A 25,766-nucleotide genomic window follows, 5' to 3' on the forward strand; every position below is an offset into this window, starting at 1 on the left:
TTTGTTGTGAATATTTGTGTAGTTTTCCTATACAAGGTCATTATATATAGTAGCTAATGTTACACATACACATAGAAAGCAATCTTACGAGCCAATATTACTGCAACATTTGTATATGTAGTTGCTTTGAGGGTAAATCTCATATCTTCATGTGATCGCATGTCTTAATTGCTTCAGGTTGTTCCTTGTTATTTTGTTGCTATTCTGCTCTAGGATAGTATTATGCTACCAGTACCATACTAGTTACCATTTCCCACATGACATAGTTCACTTAGTTTTCTGTTTCCTACTGTTTCTTATTTTGAATGCAGCAAATACTAAATAGTGAACATGTCTTTGCTAGTCATGTGTCATACAGACACAAGCAAGTCAAATAACTTCAGAGGTAAATGAGTCTATGAATTCACTAAAATACTTATGAACCAAATAAGTACTTTACAATCCATAATGTAAATAATTTAGCGATCAGATATAATTGTCCAAGGCATAAAAGGATATATTTCAGTGCACTTTGAACATGCATAATTTTCATGGTAACAGCTTTTCTCAATAAGCCAAAAGTCATACCAGAAGCTTGACTTTCTCTTCAGGTTCATTATCTGATGTAGTGCAGATGCAAACACAAATATTCTGGACTACATCCAAACAAAAGGACAGATGTCTAATAAATTTTTGCTCTTAGTACACTACACTACTATCTCATTACTCATCGCCATGTGATGCCTAAAAAGTTACCAGAAATTCTAATTCCTAATATTTGTAACTAGTATGAAGGTTAGCAGTTTGTTATTTAATTGTAGTTGGGGTGTCTTGTATTTTTCAGATGTTGATGAGATATAAATTCACTTCTGATTGAGCAAATCAATCTATGATCAAAGGCAGTCTAGCTATGATCATTCATATTTTCTCAGATAGTAAGCTGTAATATGAGTTAGCTGTGGCTGTTGTTTCTAACAGATAAACAACCTCTTAGAAGTTCTCTCATTTTCCTTGTTATTTTGCTTGTGAAATTGAAATTAGGTTGTTGTGTTAGTTTTGTTTTCCTTATGATCCTTTTACATTGACAATATGCATGTCCAATGGTATTTATTGAGGTTGTGTGTGGACAAAGTGTATGGTTTATATGCCGATGGTTAGGGAATTTTGAGAAAGCTGATTAATGAAAAAACTTCCTATTCAAGGACATGGTTTTAACATTATAACAGAGACCATACAGATATATAGATAGGTTGAATCTAAAGTGTGAGATGTCTGGACTGAAAAGAAGAAAGACAGAATATAGTTTGTATGTTATTGTTATTTAGCCCCAGGTGAATCCTCTTATCTTTGTTCAGCCTTGACCATTCTGTCTGTATGCCCAGGACTACTTTATCGGATATATCCTTCCTTTTATAAGATGGTAAGGTTTAATTTGATGGAAAATTGGCTGCTACTTCTAACAGGTGGAGCAACTGCATGGAAGCTTCCATTGTTGTTTTGTGGTTTGTGCATTGGTGATGATGATGATGATGGTGAAAGGAAGCAGAGTCCATTATGTTTGTATAGAGAAGGCAAAAAGTATCTGGCAGATTTATACTTCATCATGTTCTTAAACTAGAGAATTGAGTTAAACAATAGAAGTATCATAAAAACTATTATACTATGGTGCTGAAAACTATACTGTTAGCTAACTGATTCTTTCTTCTCTTAAGGCATATCAGACAAATAACATAAAATCCAAAGTAAATTGAATACAAACATTGACATATGTCTTTTTTTTTTCTGTAAAGCATGTTTATTGCTTGTTGAAGATTATTCATATATTAGGTAATTGATGTCGTTATGTTTCTAAGAATGTGTATCCATTCTGGTCTTTTATGTTTCATCAATTCACTGTCTTTGGTCTATTATTCTATCTACATGCTTCAGGCTTTTATTTCTCCCAATGAATAGCATAAATGTGATATTACAATACTTTCTACTCTTTAATATTATTTTGAAAATATACAGCTTCTAGTTGATTCTAATTTATGGCTAATTAAACTGGTTCTTGAAACATTTCTGCATCTAATTGCTTCATTTAAATTCATGTCAATAAAGTTTACCACAAAATGTTTAGATTTCTTCTCAAATATTTCATTATTTCTTTTAAGAAACATTAAGAGATTTTAATGTGCAATATTCATTCAATATAATTGTTAATCAAATCAGTGATATTATTATAGAAGTTTCAAATAATGCTAATAAAAAGGCAATCATAAGGAGAGAGAGAGAGAGAGTATGAAAGGGTGAATAATCCTGTGTGTTTCCTCCATTGTCTGGAAATAAATATAATGCTAGAGATGCATGTAAAATGACATCCAGGTGAGTTTATGGGAACGAGAACTTTCTTTAAAGTGAGGCAGGAGATTATAGTTGTTACTTCTTCTGTGGGTTGGATAATGTCAATTGAGCAATCAGATGGCTATAGATTGAATGGAAATATTAACCTGACCTGATATTTAAACAGTGGTTGATTGAAGAAGACTTAGAACTAGTTAATTAAGATCAACATAAGATAGCTTTAGAGTTGGACTGAATGTTTTGTGAGAAATAGCTTATTGTTTCTTGTTTCTGACTTTCTCATCCCGCTAGCATTGACTTAACATCATTATTACTACCATTGTCATCATCATCATTTTATGTCTTCTTCGTTTTTCAATTGTCTGCAACACGAATCCAGTCTTGAGATTACTTGTTCTCTTTCGGCTAATCATTAGATGTTTTGTCAGTTTACAATTTGTCTAGTGCTCTACCACTAAATCATTCTCTTACCATTCTCACCTGCTATACTGTCAGGTGATTGTATTGGAAAGAGACCAGTACAACACAGTGCCAGTGAATCTCAACTCGGCCCGTGTCTCTCTTCAAAAGTGATTTTGCTAAACCTCTTTTGTCAAATAACTTAAATGCTGATCTCATGGAAATGTATTATCACCTTCAGAATAGAGAAGGTCTTTAGATTATAGACCTTCGTAATTGGCTGAATCATTTTCAGGCTATACATTTTTAAATGAATTATGAAAATGAAATTACATCTGTATTAGGGAATGAGAGTAAAGAAAACAGAGTAAGACAATGGTAAGGAAAGACAGTATAATGTTTGTGTGAATAAACTTCATACAGTTGTATCTGTATCTCTGGCACTGTACTGTGTCTTAAGCTTTGTTTCTGAACTCATCTTACTCCTCCCACCTGGGGACACAGTATATGAAAGCAAAAGAGTGTGTTTTGATAGTGGACTGAAGATGAAAACTGATATGTTTTTATGACAGACAGGCATTCCAGTTATGACCATTCCATCCTTTTTTTTTTCATCTAGAACTAATTGATTTAGGGTACTTTGTTTTCACGCGTGTAGCTAAAAGGTTGACTGAGATCATTATACCAAAGAACTGCCATTTATACATACACCTCCAAAACAATGTTGTCCCAGCATCCGCATGCACTCCCTCTCTCTCCCCCTCTCTCTCCCCCACCCCCTCTCTCATATGCATATAAACAATATACTAATAAAGCCATACAGATTAATATGGCCATTTTTTCTCTTTCTGCAAAGTTATCCACAGAATGAATACTGTCTGTTTTATTGAACATTAGATTTGTAATGTTTATTTTCTTTTGTATTAATCTAAGATTACGCTGTGCAACTTGCTATTACAACAGCTTTTTAGACAGACTGTTGATATGTCATCGTCTACTACTACTACTACTGCTACTTTGCTTTTGCATTCTCTGTATATCTTCTCTATGAGGAAGATATATATTTCAACAATAGCCTTCTATGGCATTTAGCTAACGGTATAAAGCACCGTATGAGTCTTTCTCTTTCTTCATTTGAACATACATAAAACAAGTTGTCAGAAAGAAATTATGTGATAGCTTCTCTATTTATGTATTTTGATGATGATCTTGTATATCTTACTTCGTATTACTTTCAGAAAGCTACCTTTTAGTTTAATATGAAAGCTAATACTCTTTTACTCTTTTACTTGTTTCAGTCATTTGACTGCAGCCATGCTGGAGCACCGCCTTTAGTCGAGCAACTCGACCCCGGGACTTATTCTTTGTAAGCCCAGTACTTATTCTATCGGTCTCTTTGCCGAACCGCTAAGTGACGGGGACGTAAACACACCAGCATTGGTTGTCAAGCAATGCTAGGGGGACAAACACACAAACACACATATATATATACATATATACGACAGGCTTCTTTCAGTTTCCGTCTACCAAATCCACTCACAAGGCATTGGTCAGCCCGGGGCTATAGCAGAAGACACTTGCCCAAGATGCCAAGCAGTGGGACTGAACCCGGAACCATGTGGTTGGTTAGCAAGCTACTTACCACACAGCCACTCCTGTGCCTAATCTTAATAAAAGATATATATTAAAAAAAAAAAAAACTTAGTCTATACACACATGTGTATTGTTGATTTAAAAAAAAAATATTTCAGCTGAAGAGAAGGTAGTGTCTATAATTCATTACAGGGCTTCCAAAACTTGGAGAGAAAAAGGTATCTTCATATTAGAAGATTGACCTGAATGCTTGCAACAAGTTATATAGTCTAGGCATCCCACCCAAGATGCCTGATGGTAGTGTTAAAGTGGGCAGTGAATTAAGTCTGTCACCCAAGCAAGCCATAGTGGCATTTGAACTTAGGACACACACAGCCAGAACAAACACCACAAGGCATTCAGTTTGATGTTTTTACAGCTTCACTAGTCCACTAGCTTGGATTAGAAATGAAAGATTGAAACAACAGTTGACCCTGAAAGGATAAAAGTCAGCCTCAGCAGGATTTGAATCCAGAGCACAGGTTGAAACTAATGCTGTGAAGCATCTGGTCTGATGCTCTGATGATTCTGCTAAAAAAAAACACAACTCTAATAAGGGATAGTGAGATTTTAGAATGAATATCTTTCTCACATATTGGATTTTCTTTAGTATGATGTATGGCAAAAGAAAATTTTTTAGCTAGTTTTATAATTGTCTTATAAAATACATTGCCAAAAGCTCATGCATCAGAAACAAAGTAACCTCTCGAAAGAGCTGTTCTTCACTCCTGCTCCGGAGCGTCGGCTGCGGGGTCATTCCGAAAAGCTCTACCTGCGACGATTTCATCTCAATCGAAGGAGAGGAGCTTTCTCCGTCCGGGTTGCGGATCCGTGGAACAAGCTGCCAGACGAGATGGTGAAGATGCCGACGACCGCTTTGTTCAAAGCCTCCCTGGACCTCAAGTGGCCTGAACTCTTTACATGAACACCACCCTGTACTTAACTCCATGTCCCCCTACATGGCCTTGCTATTTGCTTTTGAGCCAAATTAACTAACTAACTAACTAACTAAAAGCAAAAGTAATTCCAAATTAACCTTTGAACTTTATTTGTGTAGGCAGATGCATCTTCTGTAAAGTCAACTCTGGAAATCACAAGTTCATTTTGTTTTCTGTTTTCTAGAAAATTAATTTGATTTTGATAATGATGGTATAAATTCATTCTTAATTTTTCTGATCAGTTTGTACTGTGCCACACAGAAGGTCGTGTTGTCACAGGAGAATAAGCATTTATTGTTTAAGTGTGGATGTTTTTTTACACCTCCTCCTAATCTTTTTATTATTCTTTCTTCAGATTTTTGTTTTGAACATTAGATGTTTAGGATGTAGCAATAAAATGCATTTTTAGTCAGAAGTTTCATTAAATGAAAGAAAACTAGCATTTTGAATTTTCACAAAGTGAAAAAACATTTTTAATCAGCATATTGTGTTCACACTATATGTAGATAATATTTATTTATAATTCAAATTTCCATCTAAATTTTAAAAAAAGCAGAAAACAAACAAACAAATCATTGCTATTAATGTCAGTTTTGTTTTCTGATTACCTAACACCATCAATTAGGAAAATTTTGCTGTAATTTAGTCAGACATCGATCAATACAATCTTGATGATTTTCAATGTTCTTAATGATTGATAGAATTTAGATAGCCATGCATGGTGATTGTTGTAAACATTGTGTACATCAGCACACCTACTTCTTCTCTTCACTCCTGCCCACCTCTCCTCTCTTCCTCTGACACTTCCTCTCTTCACTTGTACCCACCTTCTCCCTTCATTGATACCCTCCACCCCCACCCATACCCACACATTTCCACCCCACACCCCCACTCCGCCCCACATCCTCCCCTCCTACTTAGGCATTCTCACATGCACGTGCACCTTCATTTTTGGATCACCAATACTTTATCATCTCCCCTTCTTTCTGCCTCTCCTGTCAAACCTTTTTTTCTCAGACAGTCGCCATGCTTGATTGCTAAATCCACAAGTTTTTTAAATCTCTCTCTTTATTTTCTCTTATTCCTTTCTGTTAAAGAGGGTAGGATCGAAACGTGAAAGACTTTCTCACTTTCCCAAGCATCAAACTAATACACCTGCTTGTTGTTCATACACCTGTCTTTGTCTTTTGTTTTTATGTAAATTTCATCTATATTTTATATATATATATATATATATGTATATATATATAGGAGATGTACCTGCATAGCAAGTGATTTGATCTGAGATCGTGTGCTGAAACGAAAACAATTGCAGCGTGGAAGGTGTTTGTAAGCCATTTAAGAAACACACAAAAGCCGTTCGATTCACTTCAACATTTAAGTTTAATTTGTCAAAATATTTTCGTCGCTTTAAGACCACGACCTGTTCACTGACAAAAATCCGTGCTGTTGTTATTTATATATATATATATATATATATATATATATATATATAAACACTATTAAAGAAAACTGATATTTTATTGATTTAAACTCTTCATTACACACTATTTAGTTAGGACAATAAATATAACATGCAGTTCTGGATATGGCTGCTCACTTATGACTAAGGTAAAATGAGTAACATTTATTTTCCCTTGTGTTATGTACACCTAATTTTTAAGTTGAAAGTTTTGGAGGAAAAAAAAAAGAAAAAGTAAATATCATACAGGAATAAATACAGTATCTTATTAGTCTACCATGTACATTTATTGCTTTATTAACTTTAGTAAATAAATTTCCAGTCATAATTCATCATAATATAAATATTTTAGGATTGGTGGAAGGTTTTTCTACAAACTTTTATGTAATTTATTTTGAATATTTAGATTTTCAGTTTTTTAAAAATGTTCTAAATATAATGAAAAGAAAGAATTCAGTATGTGGATAATTGGCAATTCATATATATATATATATATATAATCAAAATATTTTCCCAAGACATGGTAACATTTAAGAAACTTTTGTAAGCTTTTTCAAGCAACATGAATGTGTGTGTGTGCGTGCATATGCACATGCATATGTGTACACTTGTGTATGTATGTTTTATCTTAGGGGTTTTTTTTTGTTAAAATTCATGATGCCAAAAATTTTAATTTAACACTTAACACTGTTCTACTTCGTAAAATTTAGATTTTGTTTCAACTTCATTATGTAAAATATCCTATACTATATTGATTTACTTGTTTGTTTTTTTTCTCCATAACATAATACTAATCTCAAGATGGAAATTATCATTGCATCATATCATTCCATGCTAGTTTCAATACTTGCGAGGGATTTAATCTCTCAAAAGTTTCTTTGTTTTTCTCACAAAATGTGGCCCAAAAACCAAGGACAAGCATTCTTGACAATGCCAACCTAATTTGCCAACCTTCTTTTCCTTGCAGCTTGGCTTCTTGAAGCTGACCTATATTTACTTCTTTGTCAGTACATAACTGCTGACATATAACTTCTCTATTACTCTCTGTAGAATTGAGTTCACAGTCAAGGCTAGTGTTAATTATGACAGTGACTTTCATAGGGTTTAATGAGTAAAGTCATTAAAACTATTTGTTCTTCTATAATACCAATTACATCCTTTTATGTGGATGTAATATAATTTAAATTTTGAAGACTGAAATTAATATCACAAAATATTAAATTTCTAAACTATACTGGTTTTTGCAGATGTAGATAGGACAAGTCTTTTTGAGAGTTGAAGAACATTGACTCACCTTTCTTCCTTATTCATTCTTACTGTTCATTTATTTTTTAATGAAACAAATAGAGAGAAATTCTTTAAAAAATCATTATTGTTAAAATAATTAAATATATTTGATTTAGAGAGAAAATTTAAAATTATATATTTGGTAAGTCTATCTTGTATCTATACTTGTCTCTGCAATTTGCTTCTTAAAAATCATATTAAATTCTTCTACAAATTTTAACTTATGAAATTTGATGTTTTTTCATGTCTTTGGATTTTAAGAAATTTTTGATAAACATAACAATATTGCTGGAAAAAGCATGTGATGATTAAATTTTTGTGTAAACTGTGACTTGATAATATTTTGCAGAAGGTATTCATATAGATTATATCTATTCTGATTTTTAATTTACTGAATTGAATGCTTCTACAAATATTTTCCTTTTGTTATTACAGTTCACTCTGACATGGAGGATGGCCGTTGTTTACTGGATGTGATTGGGTGAGTATAAATCTTCTCTTGTGAGCGCATTTTTTTCTTTCATCATCATCGTCATCATCATCATTTAGTGCCTGTTGTCTATGTTGGCATGGGTCTTGACAGTTTGACCAGGGCTAGCAAGCTGGAAGGCTGCACCAGATTCCAGTCTGATATGGCATGGTTTCTACATGTGATTTTACTTGGCTTGATGGGTCTTCTTCTCAAGCTTGACATAATGCCAAATGTTTTGGTCATTGCCTCTGTGAGGCACAATACTCGAAAGACGCTCAGCCACTTTGTCTCCATGAGGCCCAATGCTCGAAAGGTACTTTTTACGTGACTCCAGCACTAGCCATGACTATAGTTTCACTTGGCTTGATGGGTCTTCTCAAGCACAGCATATTACCAAAGGTCACAGTCACTAGCCATTGCCTCAGTGAGGTTCAAAGATCATGCCCCACCACCTCGCCCCATGTCTTTCTGGGTTTGCTTCTACCACAGGTTCCCCCCACAGTTAGAGATTGGCACTTCTTTACACAACTGTCCTTGTCCATCATCATCATTATTCAATGCCCACTTTTCTTTGTTTGCATGGGTCAGATGGAATTTGTAAAGGCAGGTGTTACTGGATACCTTTCCTGTTGCTACCCATCACCTGTTTCCAAGCAAGGTAGACAATTTTTTTCCACAGAAGACTTGAAACAAACTGCCTCACTTGTATGCTCATTTATAACCATCATAGGATGTCTAGACAAGGGTACATGCACATGTACAAATTTACATATCTATATGAGATCGTTGCCAGAGCAACAAGCTGGCCTCCGTGCCGATGACACGTAAAAAACACCATTTGAGCAGTGATCATTACCTGCGTCACCTTACTGGTACTTGTGCTGGTGGCATGTGAAAAAACATTTGAGTGAGGTCGTTGCCAGTGCCGCTGGACTGGCTCCTGTGCAGGTGGCACATAAAAAGCACCATTTGAGCGTGGCTGTTGCCAGTACTGCCTGACTGGCCCTCGTGCCGGTAGCATGTAAAGCACCCACTACACTCTCGGAGTGGTTGGCATTAGGAAGGGCATCCAGCTGTAGAAACTCTGCCAGATCAGATTGGAGTCTGGTGCAGCCATCTGGTTTGTCAGACCTAAGTCAAATTGTCCAACCCATGCTAACATGGAAAGCGGACATTAAACGATGATGATGATATATATATATATATATGTATATATGTATGTATGTATTTGTCAAGCACAGGCTTCTTTCAGCTTCTATATACCTAATTCACTCACAAGGCATTGGTTGACCTGTGACTAAGCTAGAAGACACTTGCTTATGGTGCCACTTGCCCATTGTGCCACTCATGGTTGGTTCCCAAGCCTCTTAGCCACTCATCCATGCCTGCTCCTTTCTTCTTAAACTTCTGTGACTTTTTCAATAGTCATTTTTCAGAAACAAAATGCATTGTGATACTTAGTCTTTTTATACTCTGAGTTCAAATCTTGTTTGACTATGCCTTGAGTTAAAGAAACCTCTATTTAAACAGCATGGTAACACTAAATTCTTAGTGAACATGGTCATTATTTTGATTGTTTGAACTTATTGAAACTTTTATGGTTAATTAAATGAACATAGGCGCAGGAGTGGCTGTGTGGTAAGTAGCTTGCTAACCAACCACATGGTTCCGGGGTCAGTCCCACTGCGTGGCATCTTGGGCAAGTGTCTTCTGCTATAGCCCCGGGCCGACCAATGCCTTGTGAGTGGATTTGGTAGACGGAAACTGAAAGAAGCCTGTCGTATATATGTATATATATATATATGTGTGTGTGTGTGTGTTTGTGTGTCTGTGTTTGTCCCCCTAGCATTGCTTGACAACCAATGCTGGTGTGTTTAGATCCCCGTCACTTAGCGGTTCGGCAAAAAGAGACCGATAGAATAAGTACTGGGCTTACAAAGAATAAGTCCCGGGGTCGATTTGCTCGACTAAAGGCGGTGCTCCAGCATGGCCGCAGTCAAATGACTGAAACAAGTAAAAGAGTAAAAGAGAGTAAAGAGTATACTTCATAATCCATTCCATAAAATCTCTGGCTTTATACCTTGTGAGAAACCATAATTATACTTAGTATATTTTTTGTTTCTAAGTTTTTCTTGAAACGTGATATATATTTTTAATCACATAGGTTTTCTAAATTGATTGGTTAATTTGAAACATGCAGAGACAAATGTGTTGTGATCTCTACAAATTTTTTATTTAAATTGTAAAATATTTCTGATTCTTTGGACATTTCAGGAAATGGCTCATTTAACCATATATGTCTAACTATGTTTAATTATATACGGTTTATTTAACTATTCAATTTGAGAGTATCCTTAATAGTAGAAGTGTTAATCACAGACAAAATGTCTTGTGGGGACCAATTGAATCAACTACATCCTTCATCTCCCTAAAACCATTATCTGTTTAAGTAGTCATTGTTGCTGCCATTACTACTACCACTAAAAAGCAGTGGAGTGACACAAAAGTAAAGCACCAGATTAAATATTTTAAAGTATTATAAATCATCTGCTACATACTTTGTTCAATTCTTGCTGAGATACTTTGCTGCTCATCTCTTCAGTATTGTTTATATAATAAAATTGATTCAACTATCTTCTTTCCTGAAGAATTCTTGGCCTTCTGTTTATGTAGCAAAAGTATTCATCATCATCATCATCATCATCATCATTGTTTAGCGTCCGTTTTCCATGCTAGCATGGGTTGGACAGTTCTACTGGGGTCTGTGAAGCCAGAAGGCTTCATCAGGCCCAGTCAAATCTGGCAGTGTTTCTACGGCTGGATGCCCTTCCGATTATTATTGACAGTCTGACATTAAAGACTGACTATTTGGATTTCCTTGTGCCATGTTCTCAGCAATATCGTTTATTAATTTCTTTCAGTCTCATTCAAAAACTGTACAGTTTCATGAAGTGAAAAATTTTGTTTCTACCAGTGAAAGATATCAGTCATCGAAACCAACCATTTTTATTTTGTCTAAAATACTAGCTTAGAGCTAAAATCAAAATGTCCACATCAAGATAAATTATCAGCTTGGCAGCTATTAACTTATTGGAGTTTCAAAAACAACTATGTACATTATCATTGTAATGGACTAAATATTGTATAATGTCTCCGATTTTTATGAGATTAAATACTGTTGTTGTGAGCTCTGCTAGATCAGAGCTATATATATGATAGCATTAGAAAACCCAGTGAAGTTAATTTCAATACATCACATATGGTTTAGTTTTCCAATTTTTTTTTCTTTGCCTCTTCATGATGTCACAACTATTTGCTTAATCATATTGACATATGTAGCTGTGCTTAAAGAAAAAAAAAAATCTTTTGTTAGACTGTAGCTGGAGAGATCTTTGGAGTTTAACTATCTCGTCTGCAACAGTCTGAGTAGTTGCATGGCTTGTCTTTTTCTATTATCATCATCATTGTTTAACATCCTCCTTCCATGCCAGCATGGGTTGGATGGTTTGACAGGAGCTGGCCCGGTAGGAACCTGTACCATGTTTTGGTGTGGTTTTTACAACTGGATGTCCTTCCTAACACCAACACCATTAATTAGATTAAAATATATTCAAAGATACCAAGTTCAAATGAAATCAATTGTCACCAACATTTTTGACAATAAACCATTGCTTTCAGTAGCAGAATTGGTAGAATTTTTAGAGCATCAGGTTAAGTACCTTTCAATATTTACTCTCATCTCTCTTTAATTTCCTGGTTCAAATCCCATCACATTCAACTATACTGTTCAGTCTTGCTGGATAAATAATATAAGTGCCAGGTATACACTAATGTCGGTTTAATTGATTCCCAATCTCCTATAAACTTGGTGGCATTACCCTGAAACAAACATGGCCTGAAGAAATACCACTTGTTATTTTTTTGGATACACTCACAATAATTCTGCTAATACACCACCCATTTCATAATAACAATGATTCCTAACACTGGTGGTACAAAGATACAAATTTTAGATGAGTGGTGTAGTCATTTAATCCGTTTTGTGACCATGTTTTTGATGAAATATATTGCATTTTAGTTTTGAAAATCATCAAAACTTTCGAGTGGATTAGTAAAATAACTTTGTCATTATTGAGCAGGTGTTTGAAGCATAACTTAACAAAAGGTGCTTACATGAAATTATGACAGAAAGTTTTAATTTAAGATTTTGGGAAACAAAACTTGAGGCACTTTCAAATGGACGACGTTGCTCTCTAGTACTTAATTGATTGTTGGACTTACTGAGATTTGAATACTATACACATAAGAGATATAGGTTAACACGGCAAGACACTGAGTCTGGTACTATGCTATTTCTGACACAATACTATTGATATCATCATCATCATCGCTGCTGATGTTAACATATTAGCAATCAATGTTGTTTTTTTGTTCTGTTTTTTTTTTTTTTTTTCAATCTTTCTCTCTCCTTTCTCCATTTTATTATAAAGAGCCTTTGTTTTCCTTTTCAAATCAGAGACCCAAAGCTTTTGAATGAGTTTTTAAAAGATGGAACTGATGTGGTAAGTTTGATGGGCATTTTCTTGTATAGTCATATAATAGAGTTTATCTCTTCATTTTATTAATGTGATTTTATAAACTTTCTGTTGTATTTGAGTTTGTATTTTGTGACGGAATAACTTCCATTTTCTTTCATGATATTAATTTCTATGAATTTAGAATTAGTTTATATCGAATATGTATTACATATATCTCTTATTACATTTATTCCACTAATATTGTTTGTTAATTTGCTCTTTCCCTTAACTTAAAAAAATTTAATTTGTTTGGTTGCAAATTTAATTTAACTTGACTGAACATTAGAGCAAAGACTTATTGCTTGCTTATTATAAAAGTGGTTACTAAAGTGTGTGTGTGTGTGTGTGTGTGTGTGTGTGGTGTGTGTGTGTATGTGTATGTGTGTTAGATAGACTCTATCTTCCACATACAGACACTCGCTCGTGTGAAAGCTTGATATATGAGTTTAAATGTGATGCCAAGTCAAAGTAATAATGAAAAATTGATAAAGTGTATGCTTCTTTCATTGCCGGTGCTGTTGCAGGATTCCTCTCTCTCAGCTGATAACCAAATTAGTGAAAATGACTTCAAATGGACTGAGGAAGAATTTCTGTCATCCACTTTAGGGACATCAGAAAACGATTGCAGTGATTCTTCGTCACTCATCAAATTTCAGGCATTGATATCAACCCCTCAGGCCCAGACACAATCGTCAGCCGTGGTAACAGCATCATCAGCCGCAGCAGTATCACAGTCTACACAGCCACCTCCTGCAGTGTCACTGCCCCCACCACCGCCACCACCACCGCCAGCCCTACCATCTTCATCCTTGTCGGTTCCGGCAACAGTTGCTGCTTTAGCAGCTGCTCCTGAAATAAGCCAGTCATCTGTTGTAACCACAACACCATCCATTAGTTCAGTTGCTGGCACACAGCAGGTCACTGCTCTTTTGTCGCCCCACTCAGCCAACTTTGGACAAGTGCAGCTTGTTCAACCAGGATGCAGCTCAGGACTTTCTCAAGATCAGAAATCCACTTATCAAAACTTTGCATCTCTCGGAAACGTTGGTCAAGGGTAGGTTATTGTTGCTCTATTGAACCTCTTTACTCTTTCTTCTGTTTTTCACTCTCTGTTTTTCTTTTCTCTTACATAGGAGAGATTTAGGCTCACCTCGCCCTTCCTCCAATAGTTTACTTTGAAAAGAACTTAGCTTTTGACATAAATCAGCTTGGTCTGGCTAAAAAAAAGAAAAAGAAAAAGATCTTATGAAACATCTCTTTTAGAAATGGGATCAACATAGTATTACTTAATTACTCAGTCAGTTGAAAATGTGAATTTTTCTGAACATTTTATACCATAGAGAAATAGTCTTCAAAAACTTTTTCTTGTATTTAATTTTTTTCTTTTTTTGTTACTCCTTGAAAGGATATCCACAACTTCTATTTTTTAACTTTTCTTTTTGATACTATTAATAATTCTTTTCTTTTGTATTTGAACATTGTATTTAAAGGTTTAAATGGTGTTTTTCCAGCCAATGCGTAAACAATTATTTAACTTATATGTTTAGGATAAGTGATGGTTTCTATATAATAAAAACCCTCATATTTAAAAGCGTCTTTCCCCAAAACAAACAAAATGTTTGATCAAAATCTAATTTACATCAAAATGGTTTATATGAAAAATCTGATTCTTCACTAATCCGTTTTTTTTTTTTATTTCTTTTCATTATTCTTACTTTATTGGTCTTTTAAAATCTATTTATTTTCTATTGATTTATCTATTAATTTCCTGTTGAAATTATTTTATGTGATTTATCAAAGATACAGACAGTATTTGGTAATTGAAGTATGTGCCATAATTCATCCCTTTAGCATTTAGATTATTCTGTCCAGTTTAATGCCTATTTATTTACATTATTTTGAAGTAATCATGCATTTTCTTGTAGCTTCGAAATTTCAATGATATGACTGTTTATTTTTACAATAGCATTGTAGGATAGGTGTGAAAAGTTGAATCTGGTGAGTTTGAACATAAAACAGGTAGAATATTTGAGACTCTGTTTAAATACTAAAGGGTTAATTTAGATATGATTTTAAGCAATGTTCTTAATTATTACCATTATAGCTAATACACTATGTTTGCCACTACTTCAATATCTGGAGTATTCAGAGCAAGTTTTGAGCTTGTACATATCTCCTTTCCACCATCTCCTTATCTTTTGATTTCTGCTTATACACAAACCGAGACACACAAAATCACTTTCAATATATGAGTGTTTCTAAACATATCTATACAGTTGATAACTTATGGTTGTATTAGAGTGGAAACCCTTGGTAAATTACATCCCTGAATCATTACATATAAGCTGTAGATAGAATATGTAAATACCATGTCTTGTCTCCAGAGGAGGAGCAATTGAATTTGAAACTAGCTTATATCCTGCTGTGATAAACTTTCATCTTTCTGCATGGATCAATAAAATAAAATACCAGTGAAATAAGGCTTGATATATTCCCTCCTATCAGATTTGTGACTTTGTACCTATGTTAGAAGAAGAAGAAGTTCAGTTTATTGGTAGAATGGACAATGTATCAGACTAAATGCCTTGTAGTACAACTCTTTACAATACGAGATCAAATCCTCCCAAGATCAATTTTACCTGTCATCCCTCTGGGGTTGGTAAAATAAAGTGCCAGTCAAGTACTGGTGTTGATTTTGCCAACTAATCCTAACATGTCTCTGAATTTCAGGCATTGTGTCTATGTTATAAACAATTATAATTATTATTGGGTTATGGATTGGCAGAATAGGTCGTGTTAGACCAAATGTTTGCTATATTTAATGACAGTGTTTTATGCTCGGAGTTCAAATTTTATTGAGGATGACTTTGCCTCTCGTTCTCCACTCAGGACTGACATAATAAAGTATCAGCCAAGTTCTTGCATTGATTTAGTCAATTAACTTCCTCTCCTTAAATTTGTAGGTTTGGGTCTGTGTTAGAAATTATTATTATTATTATTGTTATTTTATTTCTCAGAGCTCTCGGTCTTAGTTTCTCTGGTTGAATCTGTGAGAGGAGACAGCAACCTGTTGTCAGAAGTCTCACAGGGTCTCTTTTTGCAAATTAGAGCTTTGGTATTTGGATGTGGACTTATCGTGGAAGACACTCAACACCCAAGCACCAATCTCAAAATCCTAGATGTCCCCATAGAGCAGTTTTTAGGGCCAGCTTTTCCCTCATGCCAGTTCCAATGTCTTTGACATATTTCTTGAACTTGGTTGTTAGTGCTACTGGGATAACAGTTACTCTCCTCATTGCCTACATTCTTGCAATTTTGTCTTTTAATAGTCTGTGTGTCTCCATCTTTTCTACCTCTTTGTCATCTAGGCATGCATCCCTGGGTATGGCAATATCTATGATCTTAGTTTCCTTTTTTTTCTTTTATCCACCGCAACAATATCTGGTCTCCAAGCATTGATTAGGGAGTCACATTGGATTTTATATTCATTGTTCTCAGTGATGCCCCCTAGTTCATGTTTGTACCATTTCCATGCTGTGTCCAGACTGTACTTTTCACACAGTTTCCAGTGAATAAACTTAGCCATGTTGTCATGGCTCTTTTTGTAGTGCATTCGGGTTAGTTTGCTACACTCCCTCACAATATGTGAGATTGTTTCATTTTTGCTGTCACACAACCATTTATGTGGGATACTATCAGATGCTTTTCTGTAGTCTATCCATACTATACTCAGATTCTTGTTTTTGCTCCGGAAATTCTTTACAATCATTTTATTTATGAGTAATTGGTCTTTGCTCTCGTAGAGCCTATTGCTCTCATAGAACTCTTTTAGAACCTTTTGGAGCTTGTGGAATGATAGAGTTCTGATCAAGAAAAGTGTATATTCTTTCAGTTAGTATGGATGTGAGGATCTTCTTGGTGGTGTTGAGACATGTTATTGGTTGGTAGTCCCTTGGGTTTTTTGTGTCTTCAGTTTTTATTAGTAAGTATATAGTTCCTTCAGTCAGCCAGGTAGGTGTTTGCTCTGGGTTCTGAATGATATCAGTTAAAAGATGCAGCAAGATTTTGGTGTAGTTCTGTCAAACAATTCAGCCAGAAGTTTGGGATCTGGTCCTGAGGTTTTCCATTTGTGAGATTTTTTTAAGAACACATCTTAACTCATGTATTCCTATTGCCTTCCATTTCTACTCCTCAACTTCATCCAGTCTCTCTTTCTCATGTTCTATCCAGTCAGCTTCAGCAATATACTCTTTTTCGTTGCTCCATATCTTCTTCCACAACTCTTCTGTTTCCTCAGACTTAGCTCCTTTTAATCGTACTTTTGCCAGTCTCCCTGTAAAATTTATTTCCATCCATCTTGAATACTTTGTTTTGTTGATAAAATTGATAAATTCTGTTATCATACCTTCTAAACCATTGGACTTTCAACTGTATATGCTGTTTCAACAGTTTGTTGCTTGCAGAGAAGTTTATAAAATCTTTGACTTTCTATTTTTGCTTGATTTTTGAAGCTTTTTTCATCTTCTAGTAAGTTCATTGAGAACTGATTCATCCACCTGCAGATTAAATCTCTTTTTGTATTGCTACTTTCCACTTAAAAGGCTTATTAACATGCTTGATCCTTTTCTGTCATCCTAATACCTAGTTGAGCATTTACTACTTTAGCAGTGGAATAGATGACATTATTTAAGGTAGTTGGATCATTTTCTTTATTTCTTAAGAGCTAAGTGCGACAATATATATCATGTTGTTTTTTTTTGTGATTATTATTATCATTATTATTATTCTGTAGTCTTTTATTACATGCCTTCACTGCGCTACTGAGTGCACTTCTGTGTGCCTTGGGTATGTGCTGTGGTTTGCTGTGATGCTCTCATTTTCCCTGTATTGAAATTTTTTTACATAGGATGTAAGTGCTGCCTAGTAGTGCTATTTTCTGTATGTTATATATACTTGTTAGTCCTGGTGTTTTTATTATGTTATTGTCTGAATATTTTTTTATCATATTTAATACCCCTATTTATGATACAACTTGTTTCTCTTTTTGGTCTCCATATTTGAGTTACTTCTATTTCCAGGACTTTGTATTTTGAAAGTTTCTCCATTTCTTTTAGAGAAATGTTGTAATCCATTGGTATTGATACATTGATTAGAAAGCATTTTTTTTTTCCTTGATGATCTCTGACATCTATATCCAGCCTATTGGCCTTAATTTCTCTATCTGTGTGTATTGGCATATCCCATAGTATGGTTGCTTTCTCATTTTCTGTGACCTTTTCTGGCGTGTGCCTATATCATCTTTTTTCTGTTGTTATTCCATAGTGTTGGCGTAGCTTCCAGTGTATATAGATCCCAACTCTGTCGTGTCTGTGAATATATCCCTTCTTAGCCAGGACTGGGCAGCTAGAGACAATATGGTTTATTGTTTCTTGTCCATCTCCACATATTCTGCAGTTACTTGTTATGTTTCTTCTCATTATGTTTTTGCTAATTTCTGGTGAGGAGGCTTTGGTCTTGTGCTGCAGTTAAAAATCCTTCAGTCTCTACTTTGAGTCCTGAGCTTCTCAGCCATTGTTGGGATTTTGCATTTCGTTTAACCCAGTATTTGCCATGAAGTGGCTCTTCTTGCCATCATTTTATTATGATCTTTTGCTGTTCCAGTTTTAGTTTGGATTTCAGTTGTTTTACAGCTTTTGTTGTTTCTTCTTTTTCTTCATAGTTGTTAGGTAGTATGACTTCTTTTTTCTATTTGTCAGTTTCCTTAAAGACTGAAAACAGTTTTTTGTTTTGTTCATGTTTTGTGGCTATTTGTATTAGTTTCCCTTGCTTCTGAAATAGCTATTTTTGCAGGCCTATGGTGGTTATTTTGTAATAGTTTTCTAACCGTATAAGGCCTCTACCACCTTCTATACATTGTATATATAACCTTTCTATGTCAGATTTTGGGTGGTGCATCCTAAATTATTATTATTATTATAATTATTATTATTATTATTTTTATTACTGGCAGTGAGTTGGCAGAATCGTTAGTGTGCTGGACGAAATGCGTAGTGGTATTTCGCCTGTCGCTACATTCTGAGTTCAAATTTTGCCAAGGCCGACTTTGCTTTTCATCCTTTCGGGGTTGATAAAATAAGTACCAGTTGAGCACTGGAGTCAAAGTGATTGACTAGATTCCTTTCCCCCAAATTGCTGCCCTTCTGGCAAAATTTGAAACCATTATTATTATTATTGAGTAAAGAGCAATGCATGCCATCAAAGTGACACTGGGGTAAAATATATGAAGCCCAGTATACCCATCACAGCTACCCATCTAATAAGGATACATGCATCACAATCATATGTGCATGACACGGTGATCTCATATCAAGATTAACAGTGCATGACCTTGCCAGTGGGGCCTAGTTAGAATTTTCTTCAGGTCGAGTAGCCCATCCTGCTGAAAAGGTCCTTGAATAAGGGTTTGTTTAAAGATGCTGAACGAAACACCTATGTTTCCAGAGGTGAATTATCCAAACTCCAATGAATTCCTCTCAACACATGGCTATGATGCTGCCCCGACTACTGTTCATGATCAGGGATGCACATATTGTCAGCCACTAAGGGACATGCTCAACTGGTTACGGTCAAACAACCGACAAGCAAATCTGTGGTATTGAGCAAAATATTTGCTGTAGCCCATCTTTTATACCATGGCAAAACAATGTACATGATAACACTTCCAAGATGAGAAGCCATGAAAGCCACTGCCTGGTACTGCATCAGAGCATCAGTGCTTCCGTGTCAGTGGCACTTAAAAAGCACCACTCAAACATGGTCGATGCCAGTGTCACCTGACCGACCCCGTGCTGGTGGCATATAAAAAGCACTCACTATACTCAGTGGTTGGCATTAGGAAGGGCATCCAGCTGTAGAAACATTGCCAGATCAGATTGGAGCCTGGTGCAGCCCCCTAGCTTGCCAGTCAAACTGTCCAACCCATGCCGGCATGGAAAATGAATGTTAAACGATTATTATTATTATTATTATTATTATTATTATTATTATTATTATTATTATTATTATATTATCCTCTTTCAATTTTGTTTCCATTTCTTTCTGAGTGTCTTCCCAACACATAGGGCAAAGAAACTCACTGTATGCATTTGTTATGCACACTAGATTGTTCATTTACAAAGTCATGTGATAGAAAAAAATTGCTGCAAAGAACTATCATTTATTGACTTATGCCTGATTTTTTTTCTCTCTTCTTTAAGCTTAAAACTGTCATATTTCATGCTATTTACAAGGTGGTGTCAAAAAGACTAGTTATGTTTAATAAAAAATAACTTATTGATCTAAGTTTTAACATCATCTCTTTCAAAATAGTCACCTTTCACGGCAATACACTGGTGCCTGCATTCCTGCCATTTTTGGAATCCGGCCTGGAAGTTGGACGACCGTCTGTTATTCACTCTGGATTTTTTCATCTTGGGGAAGAGATGGAAGTCCGTAGGTGCTAAACCTGGCGAATAGGGCAGGTGTGGAAGTGGTACCATATTGTTTTTGACAAGAAGCTCACGAGTGAGGAGAGCTTGGTGACAGGGTGCTCCACAGATCTGGTCACTTTGCTGAATGTCATCCCTCAAATACTTCAAAGCATCACAGTAGAACTCTTGATTGATGGTTTGGCCCTGAGGGATGAATTCTTGATACACAATACTGTGAATGTTGAAAAAAACAATGAGCCTGCCCTTGATTGAGCTGTGGCTCTGTCATGCTTTTCTTTGGTCATGGGGATGAAGGGCTCTTTCCTTATGATGATTGCTGCTTCGTCTCAGGCTCATACACAATGTTTCTGTAGCAGACTTTCCAAGTTCAATGCAAAATTTCATGTTGGCTCTTTGTTCCAACTTCCTGTCCTTGACAAAATTGCAGACTACAGCATACACGTGATCACAAAAACACAAGTTTCACAACTTGCGAAGTAAACCACAGCGATGTCACTCGGCACACTGCCTCATGAAGATCACTGCTAGCTCTCACTGTGCACGCAATCGTGTGCTGCCGTCTGTTTGTGCACTACAGAACTAGTCCAGGAACTTTTTCGATACCACCTTGTAGTTGGCTAAAAGCTTTTTCTTGAAAGTTTGTTGAGTGTTAGTGATTTAGCAGTAACAGCATGAAATCAGTTTTTTTTCAAATGCTTAAACAATTCCCTAGGAGCTGTTGATAGCTTTTGTTACCTAGATGACTTAATTAGCATTGGAGGAATGTATTCTGAAAGTGCAGTGGCCAGACTAAGAATGGGGTAGAAAACTTATAAGCCAATATCTCTGCTAGCAGCAAAGCGATTCTCTTTCTGAGTGAAGGACATATTGTATGTTGTTTGTATGCAAAGTGTGATGTTGCATGGTAGCAAAATAGGACAACTGGAAGGTGGAGTTGTGTGCAAAGACTAGAAAGAGATGAAGTAAGCATGCTCTACTGGATGTGTAATGTTAGTGAACATGATCAACAGAACACAAAAGAGCTGAAAGTAAGCCATTTACATCAGACTCCTCTTAAAAGAGGAATTTGATGTAAATGATTCTCTATTGATTTTGATGATAAGCATTAGTTTTCGATGAACTAAAAACAACCTCTTAATTCAATGCGTTTGTAAGTAACGAAGTATTTCACAGTTATTTGTCCCTTAACATAATTTTCTGGTAGAATCAGCAAAGCACAATGTGTAACAAGATTGTAATTTTGAATTACAGGTGCAATCCATCTGAAGAACTTCTGCATAGTTTCTATCTATCCAATTTCGTTCACAAGGCCTTGATCAACTCAAGGGCATAATATAAGGAACCTGGGGCAGACTGAGCCATCAGTCAGTCAGGCACTGCTCGAGGGCCTGGAGCTCTGAGGGGCCTGCACTCTACATATTAACTCTACTGATATCAATGTTAAGAGGCCTAGTAAACAGTTATGCCCGAGGGCCCTTAATACTCTCAGTCCACCCCTGTAGCATGCAGTGGAACTGAACCCTGACTTGGTGATTATGAAGCCAACTTCTTCACAACTCATCTACGCTATATCTATAATTAGATGTAGTGATGTAGTGTAGTGGAGACGGAACTAGTGTGGACCTGTGATATGTATAACATCTGGGTTAAGATGTATTAGGCAATATGAAGTGGGAGGAACTTGTGGAAGAGGAAGGAGTAGTAAAAGTATATCTTAGGAAGATGGACCTCATGAAAGAAATGAAAAATGTTACCCACCAAGTGGTGAGGTGCTGTATTAAAGAGGACCCATTCTCTTCATACTAGGATATGGTAAAAACAAATGATGATGATGATGATGATGATGCTGTAAAACATTTTTATTATCTTGGGATTCGAAAATTTATTTACTTACTTTACATGCTTTCATAGGTGAATAGTCCTCTCACTTTACAAATATTCTACATTGGGGAACCAATTATTTTGCAGTAAGATGCTATTTCTAATGCATCGACTTGCTGCCAAAGTGAGAGTGGTATCTGTTTTCAGCTAACGTCTGATCAGTTTTCTGCCTAATTGAGAATGCAACTTAAATATGGCATTACAGATTGTTACTTTTTCCAGTCAGTCCAACATATTAATTACTCTTGTCATCACCTTTCTCTAAACCACTTAGGCTTTGGATTATTGGATAAGTATTGATAAAGATTTGACCATGAAATCATAGCAATAAAACACAAAGTGGACAAATATAGAAGTGCTTAAGTGATTGGTCAGTGTTGATCTGTTGAGATCATCCTTACCATTTAATGTCCCTTTTTCCATGCATGCATAAATATGACAGTTCAACAGGAACCAATAAGTCAGAGGACTGTGCTGAGCTCCAGTGTCTGCTTTGGCATACTTTCTACAACTGGATACCTCTCCTAACGCCAACTACTTTACAGAACTTCTGGCTAATCACTGATTCAGTGTAGAACAGTTATCAGTGGGTGAACTTCATTTAGAAAGCAGTTTTTTTTCTCACTCATATTGACATCTTTCTGTCAACAAAATTTCATTCAAAAGGCATTTGTTATCCAAAGTTCAAGTAAAGTTTGAACTTGGAACCACTTGGTTGGGATGTGAGTTTTTTTTACCACCCAGATATATTTGCATAGGCATATAGCAGTTTATGTGTTTTTGGGAGGGGAATTTCAACCATGTTTCGTGGTCTGCTACCACAACAGCTCCTTTATAGGATCCAGTTAGCTCAAGACATCATCAGGAGGAACCATGTCGGGTTTCGGCTCCTACTCCTCTACCGTTTTGACGTGGCGGGAGCCCCCACTTTCCAAGGTGTCTTCAGCTCTGGTGTTGAGTGCATATCTTCTTTCTCCTTCTTTCTTCTGTTCCCTGGCCATATATATATATATATATATATATATATATATATATATATATATACATATATATACATTTATATATATGCACGATGTAGCTCAACGAATGTCAGCAGGCGACTGACTGTCTTGTCAAATTTCCCTTTAAATGGGGAGGGGGGGATTTGACAAGACAGTCAGTTGCCCGCTGACACTCATTGACACTACATATAACACATAAAACATTAAGAGTTAAAAGATTAATAACATATAAAACCACAAACTCTGAAGAACTGAGTTTAGCCCTCATTGAAAACTTAGTCCATCAGTCAGTTTTACTCATAATGTATCCCTTTCAACTTTAGTAAATTGTTAAACCCATTAAGAAAAACATTAACATTACAAAATTTTGTTTCTCCTCTATAAATCTGAGATCTTGTATTTACACACAAAAAAGGGCATTTATTTGGATTATTAAAGTTGTTTTTTCCTTTTTTTTTTTTAAATTTATATAAACTGAAGTTAATTGTATTTTCTTGCTTCTGGCTGCTTCCTGTGATTGTTATTCCTTAAATGAAATTATACCTTGCATTGGACTTGTCTGGTTTTGTTGCCAGATTTCTCAAATTATTCTCCAGTATATTCAAATGATTCGGCTAGGTTTTGCTTGACTTTCAATGTTTTAGAAATGTGAGAATTTTCAATCTCTGTTACTTTGCTGAATTTAAGAAAAACATAGCAGATTATCTTTATTTTTCATTTTATATTTGCACTATATTCTTTATTCTTGTTCATTCTAAGCTTTTGAAGAATGGGAAAACTCATGTTAGAGGGTATTGATGACTTTTTTAAAAGATGAATTATTATATTTGTAGTTGTCTGATTATTGTGATATATTCAGGTTATAATTGTATGTGCAAATGACTAATTACATAATTAGATAATTAGCAAATGTGACCGTGCCATTTATATTGACAAAGAAAACAGTTTGTTGTTTTAGCTAATTCATTAATTATTTCTGATTTTTTAAATCTTTTATTTTTGTCTTGAAAAGTTCATTTGGCACACATACAAGAGTATAATTGAGTTTTAAGGATTTAACATTATGAGGTATATTTTGTAAATGCAATGATTCCTTATTGACATCTATGAGCTAATTGGTTTTATTACTTGATAATGTTGGTCATACTTTAATAACTAATTAATTAGAGATTAGTAATGGAGAAGCAGTATTTCTTATTGTTACCTTTATACTTACAACATTGTTGGCAGCGGCAATATTATTTCCTCGTCCTACAAACATGCCTCACTTGGTCATCATTCCAATAAAGCATTACTTGCTTTGACATAGGCTTTTCACTTCTCATTTTTTTAGCAAAAACCTTAATTTTTGATATTTTCCAACATTATTTGAGAATATTGGTGTGTTTTGACTTAATTTGTAACACCACACAGACAAATCATTCATCATAATATTACAGTTTGACTTCTGTTTCATTTGGTTTTTCTCAATAATAGTACTCTCCTGAGTTATACGTCTTAGTCTTGAACTATATGCCAAAAAATTAAAATAGATAAATAAAATGAAACAAACAGTTAAATGAATTGTCATCAGTTAATTATTTGATTGTGATTTATTGTTGTTTACATACTTTGGCATTTAGCTTCAGAATTCTATTAGAATTTACTGCTCTGTCTCTTAACTCCATGGAAGTTGTCATGTCTAAAATGATTGACTATTGGCTGTTGTTAAGCTTTATGTCAGTTCTGACTGCAGCTCATCTCATCTTTTTTATCCATCCAATGCACCCTATAATTTTCAAAGTCAGTGAGATTTGGCTACTGTTTCTAGCAGGTCAAGCAACCAACCATATTAGTGGATCCTTCTTCAGCTCAGCTGTTGTATATTTTATTGGTCTATAGGTTATCTGAGAGCTTGTTATGAAGGCAGCTGCTGTATTTATTACATTAGTCCTAATCTTAATTAACTTAGACTTCTTCTTGACTGCATTTGAGAGGTTGGAGGCTTTCACTGTTTGATTCATTGATAATTATCAAGAATACAACTGAAAATAGTTAGAACCCAAGTATGGCAGCTGCAGATCAGTCTAAATGTACATTTCTGCTATGAGAAGAAGGTTTTACATTTGTAAATTATTCTTCTGTAAATGCAGTCAATTTCCATTGAAATTTAATTTTTTTGCATGTATTTTTTAATGTGAATTTCAGTTTGTTATTATTTCTTTACTTAAAGAGAGAAAGAGAGAGAGTGTGTGTGTGTGTGTGTGAGATGAAAATGAATATTAAACCGAATTCTAACATTTGAAACTTTTACACAGTATTTATG

General features: G+C 35.1%; 1 protein-coding gene across 1 annotated transcript in view; it reads left to right on the forward strand.

The window, feature by feature from the left end:
• Positions 1-25,766, forward strand: part of LOC115220616 — a 217,110-nt gene that overhangs the window by 151,648 nt on the left and 39,696 nt on the right. Inside the window, 3 exon segments of the mRNA XM_036509936.1 lie at positions 8,476-8,521; positions 13,029-13,074; positions 13,614-14,143. Of these exon segments, the coding sequence (XP_036365829.1) occupies positions 8,487-8,521; positions 13,029-13,074; positions 13,614-14,143 (611 nt within the window). The 5' untranslated portion in view covers positions 8,476-8,486.

Source organism: Octopus sinensis, linkage group LG16, assembly GCF_006345805.1.
Source record: "Octopus sinensis linkage group LG16, ASM634580v1, whole genome shotgun sequence".
NCBI classification, from domain to species: Eukaryota; Metazoa; Mollusca; class Cephalopoda; order Octopoda; family Octopodidae; genus Octopus; species Octopus sinensis.